Source organism: Mustela putorius, unplaced genomic scaffold, assembly GCF_011764305.1.
Source record: "Mustela putorius furo isolate JIRA1106 unplaced genomic scaffold, ASM1176430v1.1 tig00000785_pilon_pilon_pilon, whole genome shotgun sequence".
Classification (NCBI taxonomy): domain Eukaryota; kingdom Metazoa; phylum Chordata; class Mammalia; order Carnivora; family Mustelidae; genus Mustela; species Mustela putorius.
In genome coordinates, this window is record NW_025421480.1 from 3,618,992 (window position 1) to 3,633,694 (window position 14,703).

The following is a 14,703-nucleotide window of genomic DNA, read 5'->3' on the forward strand; positions in this document are numbered from 1 at the left end:
TACTAATATGGTTTGGAAGTTGATAGCTCTCAAAAGAAAGAGCAGCTATTCTTCTAAAGTAAATTCCTGGGACCTATTGCTTTGGTTTATCTGACATATATACCTCACAAGTGTAACATTTCCTATAAAATTTTAAAAATGTAAGTTTTAGATTAACACAGGATTAAATTCAGATGGCACAAGATTTAGGCACCTAAATCTGTGGATCAAATTATAATTTTAGTCCTTTCCTTCACTTCCTCAGCCAACCCTATTGTCATGCTGATTTTGCCCCCCCCACCTCCCACCACGGATGAAAAGAGGTGGGGGGGGAGGGGCAGAGAGAGAGAGAATCTTAAACAGGCTCCACACCCAGCGTGGGAACCTAAGGTAGGACTTGATCTCACAATCCTGAGATTATGACCTAAGCCAAAAATCAGGAGTGGGACACAACGGACTGAGCCACCCTGGTGCCCTTCTGTCCTGCATTCATGTTCAAAGTTTGGGTATAAGATTTTTTTTAAATCTGCCAGTAGAAAATGTACTATAAACTTACATTGTGTGAGCTGTTTCTTATTCAAAGATCTGTTACCAAAAATAGATGAAAAGGAAGTAGAAGACAGTGCCATATATAAGAAAAAATCTTTGGAGTCAGTTAACAGTTTCTCCTGAATATGACCTGAATCTCTGAGCTTGTGTGTGTGTGTGCGTGCGCATGTGTGTGTGTGTGTAAAATGGAGGTAATCTCCTTCCTCAGAGTGGTTATAAGGAGTTCACAAGAGGATATATATGTCCATAAAGTAGGTACTCATTAAGGTTGCAACATTTCATAATGGGAAGAAAGAGATTAACCCCTTATTTAAAAACCCTTTCCTTTTAATATGTATTCTTTATTGTAGAGGGAAAGATTATCAACATATTCCCAAAAGCACAACTCTGAAATGCCAGTTTTGTTTTTAAAGGACTCAAAACTTTAATGGTGTTCACATCATACAGTCAGGAAGTAGAACCACCCCTCGGAAAAGGAAAAAAAAAAAGGCAAAAATGCCAAGATCTTCTCCAGCCACAATTATTTTTACTATGAAACAGAAATTCCTTACAAATTAAGTAGTTTTTACAGTGGTGACACTATCATTGATGTGATCTGTTTAATATGACTGTAGTCAGAAGGGAAGTTGGGCCTGTTATTTTTCCAGAAATTGAAAAAAGTACCATCATTAAGAAAAGGAAGAAAAAGATTTGTATCCATCTTTTTGGGACATGTAAGGCGAGAGTGCAGTCTCACAGCTGGAGAATCTGTGGATGTTGCTGGAGGAATTGGAGATGCTCTCTAGCAAGCGGGTAATCCCGCGCCCCCGAACACTGCTGTTTTGGCCGGAAATTCTCACCCCAGATGGATAGTCACCTAAGGATATTGGAAATACAAGAAGAGAAATGTAGCAATTTTAAGGTTTTATTATACAGAGATCCCTTGACTGACTCTTATTCCACTGTAGACCCTTCATGAACAGGACAGAGATCCCTAGGAAAAGAAAACAGATACTCAGAGTAAAGGCAATAGCCACAGAAACCTTAATTGAAGTTCTTCACACACCAATTGAAAGTTCATGTCCCTAGGTGTTAAATTTTCCTGTCTGCCCAAAGACATCACCAAACTATAAAACTGTAACTGCTACTGGATGCCTGAGTGGCTCAGTTGGTTGAGCGACTGGCTTCAGCTCAGGCCATGATCCTGCAGTCCTGTGATCAAGTCCTGCCTCAGGCTCCCAGCTGAGTGGGGAGGCTGCTTCTCCCTTGGACCCTCCCCACCTCTCATTCTCTCAAATAAATAAAATCTTAAAAAAAACAAAACAGAACTATAACTGCTACAAGAATAACATGCTTTATTTTAAATGCCTTGAACAAAAGTCTGGAGGCTAAGTTAAATTATGTTAAAGTGATACAAGAATGTACATATCCAAATTGTTTCAGGTGCTGAAAGTGCCAAATTAAGCTCTCTATTCAACAAGATCCTGTAACTTAAAGCTAATTTAGAGCATCTGTTTAAGTACCATAATGTACCCTACACTTGCTGAGGCTCATTCTTAGGAAACAGAAGATGCTTACCAGTGGGTGTGTTTGGTCTTTGTTCCTGATTAGAAGGGCTGAAATGAGAAAATCCTGGACTCTCAACCCTTAGCTTCTATAAGTAACAAAGAAAAATACAAGGGGAGAAAGTTTTATTTCTTATAATTATTGGATCATCTACTTCAATTTCAAAGTATTTTTTACAAAATACCAATTAACACCCATTTTTCCAATGTGCAATCAACTTTTGAAGAGTACTGCTGTACAGGGAAGCAGAAGGCAGTGTCTGGAGGGGAATTACAGGATCAGGAGAGGGTTATTTTTAAAGATGAGACTGTAGCATGTTTCCTGATAAGGATTCAGAACGGAGAGAAACCCTGATGATGTAAGAAAGAGAAGTAAATTGTTGGAGCCATATCTTTGGGCAGGTAAGAGAGTAAGGTCTATAACATAAACTGAAGGACTGGTCTTAGCAGGAGCACAGACAATTCATGCATTAAAACAGGAGTCAAAGCAGAGTACATGGTAGATGCAGTGGTCGGCAAACGTAGCAGAGCTCTTCTGACTGCTTCTGTTTCCTCAGAGGAGAGGAGACAAGGGCATCAGGTGTGCCAAGCACAGACTGAAGCAACCCAGGAGACTGGGAGAAATGGACAGTGGACAGTGTTCCACTAACAGCTCACTTGAAGTGGGCAGTAAGATTTAACAAGACCAGTCAGTAATGACAGTTTCTTTTCAGCCTCATTTAGCTACATGAGCATAGGAATAGAGCAGGTAAAGAGACAGAGTTAATCAGGGTTAGTGTTTGTCAACCAACTATTGGTTGTATCAGTTTTGGGGGTTTCCTTTTCATTGTTTTATGAACCATTTTAAAATAATATTTTATTTATTACCTATGTTCCAAGGCAGAGTTCTTGGCATTTTCATATACAGTTGCATTTAATCCTACAACTACTAGCCCTTATTACTGTTCTTGTTTTACAGATAAGGAATCAGCACAGGAAGTTCAAGTAATTTGCATAAAGTCACCCAGCCCGTACAGAGCAGACCTGAAATCCAATTCGGGAATTCTGACTCCAGAGTCTATACTCTTAGCTGCTATGCTGTTGTAGTAGACAGAAGTCTACTAGTAAATTACAAGCACGGAAGCTGGTAGGGAAATTAGCTTTTAATCAAACCCTGAATCAGGTCTCATACATTTTAGAGGTAAGTATTTTAAATGTTTATATTATCTACATTCAGATTTTAATTTCTGGAATGAATTCTGGATATGATTTGTATAAAGACTAATTGCTAATGTTAACTTTCTTAAAACGTCATTAAATATAGTAGAAAATATACCAGGAAGGAAATAAGATTTATGCAACTGGGTCCCACTGGATTAAGAAGCGTGTGACATCCCAGGCAGGGGTGCCTGGGTGGCCTCCGTCAGTCGAGCAACCAGCCAACTCTTGATTTCAGCTCAGGTTAAGATCTCAGAATCCTGGGATGGATGCGGGCCCACCCTGGTCTGACTCTGGGCTCAGCCGGGTAGCTGCTCCCTCTCCCTCTGCTCTTCCCACTGTGTGCTCTTTCTCTCAAAAAAAAAAAAAAAAAAAAAAAAAAATCTTTAAAAAAAAGTGATATCCCATAAAAAAAACCTTAGAAAATGTTTCAGAAAAGAGAACGAAAGTCCTGATCTTTAGCTCCTGTTGAGCAGGAGCGCACTGAGCGGCACAGGTAAAGTGATCAGTAGCTCTGAAAAGTCAGTTCTTCACCTGGTAACGCCCGGCATCCAATACAACCATTTTGGGTGTCACACTGTTGCTGGCCTCATAATCCCGAAGCGGTACGTGAGTCTCTGTAAGCTGGATTCCAAAGAGAGTGGCTAGAGAATTACTGATGCAGTACCTTCAAAAGGAAATAAAAGCTCATTATCAGAACCTGATCTAATTCATTCTAAAATGATTCATATTTTAACAATTTCTAATATAAAGAAAATATATAAAATATATAAAGATATACATTTCTAAATTGGGGAAAAAAGAAACAGATTTGGAGAAGACATGGGGCTGGGTAGCATACATACCATTGACCGGCCATTACTGGAAAGCAATACTCTGAGTACCACATAGAATTTCAGATTCATTACAAGGGAATAGGATTAAAAGTAAAGATTATCAAAATTCTCAAATGTTTAAGGCAGGTAAAGGGCATAAACAGAAATTAGGCTACAACTTTAAAGCACTTATTTATCTCAGAACCAACTATAACCAGCCACGTGAAGAGACCACCAAAGCACCCAAAGATCTGAGGCTCTAGGTACTTTCACTACAAAAAAGAGAAAATTGTCTATATTTTTTGAGCACTTTAAAAAGGAAATGTTGTTGTTCATGATATTAGGGAATGTCATGTCCTACAAGGAAAACTTTCACTAAGTGCTTCTGAAGGTTCACCCAAATTACTCAGGTGGGAACTCTACCAAGCAAGTATGACATGGACAGAATAAAAATAACATGAAGTTAGAAACAAAAAAACCCCAAAAAACAAAAAAACAAAACAAACAAAAAAAACCCCACAGAAAACCAACCCTTTGTCTTAGAAGGGAATTACAAAACTGGAGGTCAACAGTATTTAACCCTGTTTGTAAAGCCAACAGCAAGCAAAGTGGCAAAGCACTCAATGCAGAACAGAGCATTTCAACAAAATGCCTTTCTCCAACTTACGCAATTTTCTTGCAAACAGCTAAAGCACAGAAGAGAATATCGTTTTCTTCATGCCACTTGCACCTGTATGGAAAAAGGATTTAATATCCTCAATGGCAGTAGCACTGCTTAAAGATTTTTATATGCCAGGTTTCTAACTTCCCTAGTTAAAATCATTTAAGAAAAACTGACACTGTTGCTCAAAAATTAAGGTTTTTCATTTAACAAACAAAAAATGGATTTTTAGAAAAGATTTTTAAAAATGTTATCTCCTCTGATGCAAATTCATGATGCTATGCAAACCATACATAATTGGAACAGGTAAATTCTACCTGGAAATAAAATGAGCATCTTAACACACAGACACACATTAACAACTACGGTTAATGTAAAGTTGTCTGACAACTGTTTACTGGTGCACCCTATTTACCAGGTACTGTTCTTGGCACCGGGGACGCAGTATTGAATGATACATGGGTTCATGCCTGCGGAGCCTCGTTTTAAAAAAGGGGGGAGAAGGAGGAGGGAGGAGGAGGAAGACGGACGAAGGAAGGAGGAAAAGAAAGCGAGCGAAACACAAACTCTTGCCCACACAAAACCTACTTTCTAGTAAGGAAGACAGATAAAAAAAAGATGTAGGTATAATACACAGTAAGTTAGATAAAGAAAAGTTCTGAGGAAGAAAAAAATGTTAAGGGGTGGAGGGGTGACATTTTAGATAAGGCAGCCAGGAGAGGGACCACTGAGAAGCTGATGTTTTGGGGGGGGGGCTCTCAGAAGGTTAATAATTGAGAGGAACAAACAAATAGCATATTTTTCAATGAAAATCAGTAAAAACCTGTATCTTTTCACTGAGTACAGTGTATTGAGACTCAGAAGAATAATACCCACGTAATTCAAAGCTTGCCTGAACCTAGCAAGAATCATTTAAAATTACAAACTTGTTAAACCTAAGTGTAAAAAATCAGTTATCTACACTTAAGTTATTTAAACGAATGGAAGACTACCTAAATATAAGATTAAGAATTTCTCCCACTGCTTTTCTAAAAAGTGATTCAGTAAATAGGATTAATAAAACTCTTACTCTAAAATGAAGGCTCAGGTTGAAATTAAGCCTATGTTCTTACAGATACACACAGAATCAAGTAATATTTAAAATTCCAGTTAATTTGGCTCCTTTTCCAGAACTTAAACCCCAAGTTTAGTGCCTCATATACACATTTCCATTGCAGATCATATTTGAAATAGATGCAACTGAAAACCCAACAATGTATTCCAGAATTAAAAACAAACCCAAGAACAAAGCTATAGAAATCTGATCCCAGGGAAAAATGCTTCCAAACCTACAGTTAAACTGTTAAAAATGACATTGTTGTCATCTGTGTGTTTTTTTTTTTAAATATTTTATTTATTTATTTGACAGAGAGAGAGATCACAAGTAGGCAGAGAGGCAGGCAGAGAGAGGAAGGGAAGCAGGCTCCCTGCTGAGCAGAAAGCCCGATGCAGGGCTCGATCCCAGGACTCTGGGATCATGACCTGAGCTGAAGGCAGAGGCTTTAACCCACTGAGCCACCCAGGCGCCCCTGTTGTCATCTGTTTTTACTTAATTTTTTATTTAAATTCCAGTTAGTTAACTTAGAGTGTAACATTAGTTTGGGGTGTACAATTTAGTGATTACAAAGTTGCATACATCACCCTGCACTCATCACGAGTGCACACCTTAATCCCCATCACCTAGTTCGCCCATCCCCCATGCCCCTGTCCCTGGTAACCATCAGTTTGTTCTCTATAGTTGAGAGTCTGTTTCTTGGTTTGCCTCTCTCTTTTCCCCCCTACAATCATTTGCTTCTTAAATTCCATATATGACGAAATCATATGATATTGGTCTTTCTCTGACATTTCTTCTTGATTCTCTTCCCAAAATCATCCCACCAATCCCCCTAAAAATAGGAGTGTATTTTCTAGTAAAGGAAGATTCATTCTAAAAATTTGTCAAAAATCAAAACTGCTTTGTACACTTTGTTAAGCTATTAATATTCACTTTGGAGCTTCAAATCTAGCTCTAGCTTTGACACATCTTCTTTTATGATATGTCAAATTTATGATGGACTTCTTTTATGAAATTCTACTCTAACGTCATAAGGTCACAAGTGGGTCAGGTCTTTTGGGTAATTCTGGCCAACACTATATCTCATTCGCTCAAATGATGCTAAAGGCCTCGACACTCCTCTTTGCTTCTCTGAAAAGGTCTCAATGGTCGCCTTTCCTCCTGTTTCAGGGTTAAGATTCCTCCTCCTTTTCAAGGACAGCCCAGCCCAGACCTTGCTCAGAGCCACTATCACCTGGCAGCTACACAGGCTCGCTACTCTAGCTAAATGGAGTCTCTAGCTTCTCTTCAAGGTTCTGTTCTTTCAGTCCTTGGAGTCACTGTCCAGGCCATTTCCTTCTCTTGGAAGGTCCTCCTTTCAACCTAGATCTCCATTCATAGAAATCCTATTCGTCTTTCCAGGAGAACCATATACCCCATAAAGTAGTTCATATGTTTTCAGCCCTTACACTGAAGTGATTTCCCCCGGATGTATCATCTTTTGAAATGCTTTTAAGAGTTACCAGAAATTATCATAGACAACCCCAGCGTCTTCACTGCTCTCGCTAGACAGGGGACCCGGAGGGCTAGGACAACCCTGCCACTCGTTCCCATATTTCCCACAAAACCTAGTCTCAGGCCTTATGTACAAGAGCTGCCCCAATACTGGTTAAGAATAAACTCAATAAATTGGGTTAAGAAAAAACGATTCTAAAGGGACATCAAAATATAAAGTTGCATCCTTTAAAACTCTGATTCTGGTGCTTCTGATTTAAAAATGCATAAATTTATCTCCTCTTGCTCCCAAGACTCCACCAAATGACAGTCAAAGAAAAAAAGACAGTAGCAGTCCCCAACAAAGGGAAGAGAGAAAGAGGCCTCCATGGAAGGGAGTTTAACAAACGTGTGGGGCAGAAAGTAAGTGAAGGAATGGTAACCAAGGAAGCCAGACCAAGGAAGTCACAGCCTTCAGCCCTCACAGACCCAGCCACACAAGAGATCTGCCTACAGGAAGTCAAAAGAGGCTGTGAACCCACGCGCATGTCCCTGGCCAGAGAGCAGAGGTAAGACAGGAAGCTGAACTACTTCTGAACAAAGAATAGTCAACTCCCTGATGCTGTACAAAGAAGTGACCTGTTCGTAGGAGAACCCGGCAGCGAGAATGGGTGCTGGTACCTTAAGGCAAAGTCCTCAATATCGTGACATTCAGGATTCTCACTTAACATCCAGCTCCCTCGTCTGCTTTCCCTATAGTAAAGCCCAACTAGTTGATTTTCCCCACAAAATACAGAGCACTTAAGTCAGCTTTGTAGCCCAACTTCTAAGCATGAGCATAAGCAAAGACAATCAGACATTTAAAGAAAGCACACCAGACAGAAACACCACAACTCACAAACCAGAAGAGTGAGACAATCCAGAGAACAAAAGCCAACAAACGTCCCTGTCCTACCAGGTACCCCAATGAGATCCGTGAAATTACTGCATCTATGATCCTAGTTTTCTTCCTCCTATCTTCAACCCAAATCCGCACTGATGATGGCTCTGACAATATGTCACATGCCGTAACTGCTGGCTGAGGGGCTCAGACCGCCAAAAGTCAGAGCCTACAGGGCTCTGTGCTGGGTCTCTTTTTGCCCTCTGCCAAGTGACCTCGTCGATATGTTGTAAGATCCATTGAAGGAGAAGCCTGGTCTCTCTTCATTGAATTTGCAGTGCTAAGAACAGTGCCTGGCACCTTGTGAAATGAATGCTGGCATTATCCAAACCTCTCCAGTGAGTTCTAGACCAGGACCACCAGCTGCCTGCTTGTTATTTCTAGATCTTACCTCACAAGGGCCTCAAAATACATTCTAAACTTGCTCCTTCCCCCACCCCGACTAACCTAAGCATGGTCTTTATTTCTTTTCAATCTCCCCCCCTATATGCAGTCCACCAGCAAGGTCCACTGGTTTTTACTTACTCCTCTCCATTTCTACTGTCACTCCCCTCCAAGCCATTTCTTGCCTAGACTAGAGAAATAGTCTAATAGTTATAGACTGTACTTCCTTTTTTGCCCTTTCTCAATATAGCCATTAAAAACTCGGGAGATCTTTTAGAAACTTAATCAAATTCTGTCAATTGCCTGCTTGATAAAATTCCTTCCTGTACCCCCTAAATATAGAGAACTGATAGTTGCTGAAGGGGAAGTGGCGGCAGCCGGGGGGACTAATTCCTTCCTGCAGCTAAGAAGGCTCAGGGCATTTATGGTCCCTGCTGATTTCTCCAACCTCATCTTGTGTAGTCTTCCCTCTGCTCATGCCCTTCCAGTCACACTGACTTAATTTCCAGTGAACACCAAGCTTTCACCTCCAGGCTTTTGCAATTCTCTACCCAGGATGCTGTTCCATTTTCACATGGCTGCATCACTCTCTCGCTTCGGATCTGTTTTAATTTTACATTCTCAAAAAAAAAGTTTTCTGGACTACTCTAGAAAGTAGTCTTTCCACACACTCTTCTCTGCTAAAGGAGGAGTAATATCCTGTTGATTTCCTTCTTAGCACTAATCACAAGCTAAAATCACCATTTTATCATTTACTCCAAGTTTTACTTTACCACTAAAATGTAATTAGCTTCAGGGCACCTGGGTGGCTCACCTGGTTAAAGGACTTTCTTCAACTCCCGTCACGACCAGGAGTCATGGAATCCCAGGATCTAGTCCTGCATCAGGCTCCCTGCTCAGTGGGGAGTCTACTTTTCCCTCTGATCTTACCCCCTCTTGGGGCACTTTCTCTTTCCCTCTCTCAAATAAATAAAATCTTAAAATTAAAAACAAAATGTTAGCTTCATGAAGGCAGAGACCTTCAGCACAGTGCCTGGGACAAAGGAGATACTCAATAAATACTGGCAGATTAAAAGCTGCCTTGGGGCACCTGGGTGGCTCAGTGGGTTAAAACCTCTGCCTTTGGCTTAGGTCATGATCCCAGGACACTGGGATCAAGCCCTGCATCAGGCTCTCTGCTCAGCAGGGAGCCTGCTTCCCCCTCCCTCTCTGCCTGCCTCTCTGCCTACTTGGGATCTCTGTCTGTCAAATAAAAAATAAATAAATAAAAATCTTAAAAAAAATAAAAGCTGCCTTATTTCATCCATAGGTCATACACAATTATGACAAGAAGCAACAAGGAGATGGCAGATCTATGAAATCTAAAATACCAGGATAGTCATCAATAGCCTGTTTAAGATTCTGATTCTCACTTTGTCTAACTATTCTCAATTTCACCAATACCTATCCTTTTCACCTATTTCTCCTAAAGCTACAGACAAAAATTTATTACAAACTTTAATGTACAAGCAGAACTTTAAGACAAGTGTTTGCTTATATTAACCGATTCCAACAACAGTTCCTATTGGCTACTAAACCAATCTCTCTTCTAAAACACTATACAGGGTGCCTGGGTGGCTCAGTGGGTTAAGCCACTGCCTTCGGCTCAGGTCATGATCTCAGGGTCCTGGGATCGAGTCCCGCATCAGGCTCTCTGCTCAGCAGGGAGCCTGCTTCCCTCTCTCTCTCTCTGCCTGCCTCTCTGTCTACTGTGATCTCTCTCTGTCAAATAAATAAATAAAATCTTTAAAAAAAAATAAAATAAAAAAATAAAACACTATACATTGGAATCTTACACTAGGAAGCTCAGAAAAAGGCAGATCTATTCTGTTTGAAACAATTTTACTACCAAGGTGCTTACAGTGCTATGTAATTGTTTCCTCATGAACAAACCCCACAGCACAGCCCTTAATGTCTTACACCAAAGCTACTCTTGTCACAGCCTGTACTTACTCAACTGAGCTCAACAATATTTCTTCAATTTCAAAACTTTTTTTTCGCATTTTAACTTAAATTGGAATGCATCTTACAATTGAAGGTATTTTACAATTGCTATTGGTTAGTCTAGAATTAGTTGGATCACCTGAACATGAACAAATTTGGTTGTTCTTGATGATAAAAAACTATAACTCAGTTTAGTCAATAAACCATTGGAAGATTATTTGAGAAAGTATTGATTTGTCTCTGAACACTTTCCGCTGACATTATCTGACAAGATCACGAAAGAATCAAAACTCATAGAAAAGGTGTTTGTCAGTGGCAGAAAAAGTATTTTAATAGACCAGCATATAAATACATATAACATTATGTAAGTTTCATTTTAATTCATAAAATTCACTTTCTTTGTAGAATACTGACTCAGTCTATTCTGTTTCTTTTTTCTCCTAATAATCATACATTTTATCCATCCCCTAAAATTGTTTTTCATTTTAACTGAAGCATAGTTGGCACACAATGTTAAATGTTTCAGGTGTACAACAAAGTGATTCCACAAGTCTACACATTACACTATGTTGACAAGAGTAACTACCATCTGTCATCACAAAACACTATTAACATACCATTGACTATATTCCCTAGGCTATATATTTTTTTCTTTTTCAAGATTTTATTTATTTATTTGACACCCAGGGAGGTGGGGGGAAACACATGCATATACAAGCTGGGAGAAAAGCAGCAGCGGATTCCCCACTGAGCAGGGAGCCGGACATGGGGCTAGATCCCAGGACACTGAGGTCACGACCTGAGCCAAAGGCAGACGCTTAATCAACTTAGTCGTCCAGGTTCCCTTATACTTATCATCCCCCAAACTTAGCCATTCTGTAACCGGAAACCTGTACCTCCTACTCCTCTTCACCCATTTTGCCCAATTCCCCACCCTCTTCTCTGGCAACCATCAGTTTGTTCTCTGTATTTATGAGCCTGTTCCTGCTTTTGTTCTGTTTTTTAGATTTCACATGTTAAGTGGAATGCTATGGTGTCTGTCTTTCTCTGACCTCGTTCACAACACCCTGTAGATCCATCCATGTTTTGCAATCGGCAAGATCTCTATCTTTTTTATGGCCAAGCAACATTCGTGTGTGTGTGTGTGTGTGTGTGTGTGTGTGTGTGTTTACAACACAAACATATGACATCTTTTTTTATCCATTCATCTATATATGGACATTTGGGTTGTTTCCATATCTTGGCTATTGTAAATAATGCAGTAAACACAGGGGTGTATATGTATCTCTTTTCCAATTAGGTGTTTTCATTTTCCTTGGCTAAATACCCAATAACGGAATTACTGGATCATTCGGTATTTCTATTTTTAATTTTTTGAGAAACTTCAAACTGTTTTCCACAGAGGCTACGCCAATTTACATTCCCACCAAAGATAAAAACCTCCTGATTTCTGAAGGAGTAACTTCTTAACTTCACACCTGAGACTTTATATGGCTTTTAGGGGGAGTGGAGTCCACAAAACACTGTGGGGGAGGGGAGACGGAAGGGAAATGCAGAGTCTATGGTTAAATTATAATCATTCCAAAATGAGAAGATCTGTAAATATTCAGGAACTTGATAGTTCAGAGCAGAGAGACTTAAAATGGCCTGTAAATCTCTAGGAGGCCATGTGGAGGGGAGGGAGGGAGAAGAGTCATTTAGAAACTCTTTGGAGGGGAAAAAAGGAAAAGGAAAAGGGGGAAAATTTAGCATTTTTCAGGGCAAAAGAAAACAAAGAAAAATGGGAAGCCCCACAATCACACCCCTGCCACCCTGAAAGTATTCAGAGAAACCAGTTTGCTGCACTGACAGAGGAGGGAGCACTTGAACTATGAATCTCACACGTCCCCAAATCACCAGCCCTGTCCAAGAAATACAAAGGAACAGCATACCTTCATCTAGAGGAAGCTACCACAGGAAGAAAACGGAAAATAAAGCTCAAACTCTCTAACTGGGAACTCCTCTCTTTGCCTTCGTCCTTCGCCTGCCGAAAAGTCAGGAAGGGAAAACGGGCTGTTGGATTAAAAATCCTCAAACAAGAATTTTAAGAAATGAAAACATGCCTTGAATGAGAAATTCCAAAACTAAAATCAGCAATAAAAAGAAATGAGTTGATAAAACTCTGGAAATAAAAATTATATCAGAAAAGAACTAGATTACATACACGTGCTGGACTCCCTTCAGAAGAGAAATTAAATAAAACAGAACTAATATTAAACTACCATCAAAGACAAATTTCCAGAAATAAGACCTGATTCTGCATACTGAAAGGGCTCACCACACGTTGAGAAAACGGCCTGCAATAATATACTCAGAAAAATACCCTAATAAAACCATTAGACTTTAAAGATGAAAAAACATCCTTAAGGTCTCCAGGCAAAAAGATCAAATAACTTAAAAGGCCAAAAGAATTAAATGAGCAAACTTATTAAAAGCAGCACACAAAGACATACAACAATACAGCTGTATTTTCCAGAAACTCAAGAAAATAAAGGTCAAATAAAAAGTTTTCAATAGACAAGAACACAGGGACTGCTGGTTCCCAAGAGCCCTAATCAATCTACCAGATCAAGATTCAGCAAATTTTTTTTTCTGTAAAGGCACCAAATACCACAGTAAACAGCTTAAAACTACAGAGATGTAATGAAACATAAAAACACAATAGTGGGACTCCGGCATGGCTCGGTGGGTTGAAGCCTCTGCCTTCGGCTCAGGTCATGATCCCAGGGTCCTGGGATCGAGCCCCGCATCAGGCTCTCTGCTCAGCAAGGAGCCTGCTTCCTCCTCTCTCTCTGCCTGCCTCTCTGCCTACTTGTGATCTCTGTCTGTCAAATAAATAAAATCTTAAAAACACACACACAAGATAGTTACAGCAAACTTTTAATGCACCATTTTCATCACATGACAGATCAAGTAGACATAAATCAAGCAACTGAGACAATTTTTTTAAATAACTGGAAGTTTGTATCTCTTTATCTCCTTCCCCTATTCAGCCCATCTCCTCCCCCACCTTCCTTCTGGCAACTACCAGTTTGTCCTTTGTCGTTGAGAGTCTGCTTGGTTTTTTGTCTGTTTTGGTTTTCAGTGTCCACATTTCTGTGACATCATGGTCTCAGTCTCTCTGACCTATTTCACCTGAGCATAATACTCTCTAGGTCTAGCCATGTTGCCATAAATGGCAAGATTTGATTTTGGCGGCTCGGCAGTGTTCTCCCGTGCGGGCACGCGCGTGGGCGCCAGTAAGCTTGATCCAGTCATTTGTCAAGGAGCATCTGGATTGCTTCCATATCCTTGCTATTATTCTAAACGTGTATTTAGGGGCGCATCTATCTTTCAAGTTAGCGTTTTCATTTTCTTTGGATAGATATCCAGTAATGGAATTAAGTGGATATTGTAATATTTCTATTTTTTAATTTTTTGAGGAACCGCCATACCGTTTTCCACAGCAGCTGCGCCAATTTACATTCCCACAAGTGGTGCACAAGGGTTCCCTTTTCTCCACATCCTCACCAACTCTGGTCTTTCTTAAGAGATAAAACAACTTAAACCACACAATCAAAGTAGACCTCAGGGATAATAAAAACACGCTTACAATATTCTTCTCACACACCCACAGATCATTCACAAAACTGATTATATATTAAGTTAGCAAAAAAATGCAAAACTTTCATAAAGTAGAACAAAACTGATCACAATGCAAAGATACTAGAATTTACTAACAAAAAAACAGAAAGGCCTTTACCTCTGGATATTTAAAAGTCTCATATTAACTTGTGAGTTAAAACTACAGAATTTTTTTTTTAAATGACAAAATACTGTATATATCAATCTAGGAGATGCACTGAAAGCAGCGATTAGAAGAAAATTGACTCAACTAAACACAAGATAATAGAGGCAGAAATTAATGAGAGAAAGAATTTTTAAAAATCTACATCTAGGGACACCTGGGTGGCTCAGTTGGTTGGACGACTGCCTTCGGCTCAGGTCATGATCCTGGAGTCCCGGGATCGAGTCCCGCATCGGGCTCCCAGCTCCATGGGGAGTCT

At 39.8% G+C, this 14,703-nt stretch overlaps 1 protein-coding gene across 2 annotated transcripts in view; it reads right to left on the reverse strand.

Annotated features, from left to right (window-relative positions):
* Nucleotides 1-914: 914 nt before the first annotated feature.
* MAEL (maelstrom spermatogenic transposon silencer) overlaps nucleotides 915-14,703 on the reverse strand; it is a 37,409-nt gene continuing 23,620 nt past the window's right edge. The window contains exons 9-12 of one of the 2 annotated variants that reach the window (XM_004756731.3): nucleotides 4,752-4,814; nucleotides 3,804-3,936; nucleotides 2,086-2,161; nucleotides 915-1,384 (exon numbers count right to left, since the gene is read on the reverse strand). In XM_004756731.3, coding sequence (XP_004756788.1) covers nucleotides 1,197-1,384; nucleotides 2,086-2,161; nucleotides 3,804-3,936; nucleotides 4,752-4,814 — 460 coding nt within the window. In that variant the 3' untranslated portion in view covers nucleotides 915-1,196. The other variant, XM_013058410.2, reaches the window with a different exon arrangement.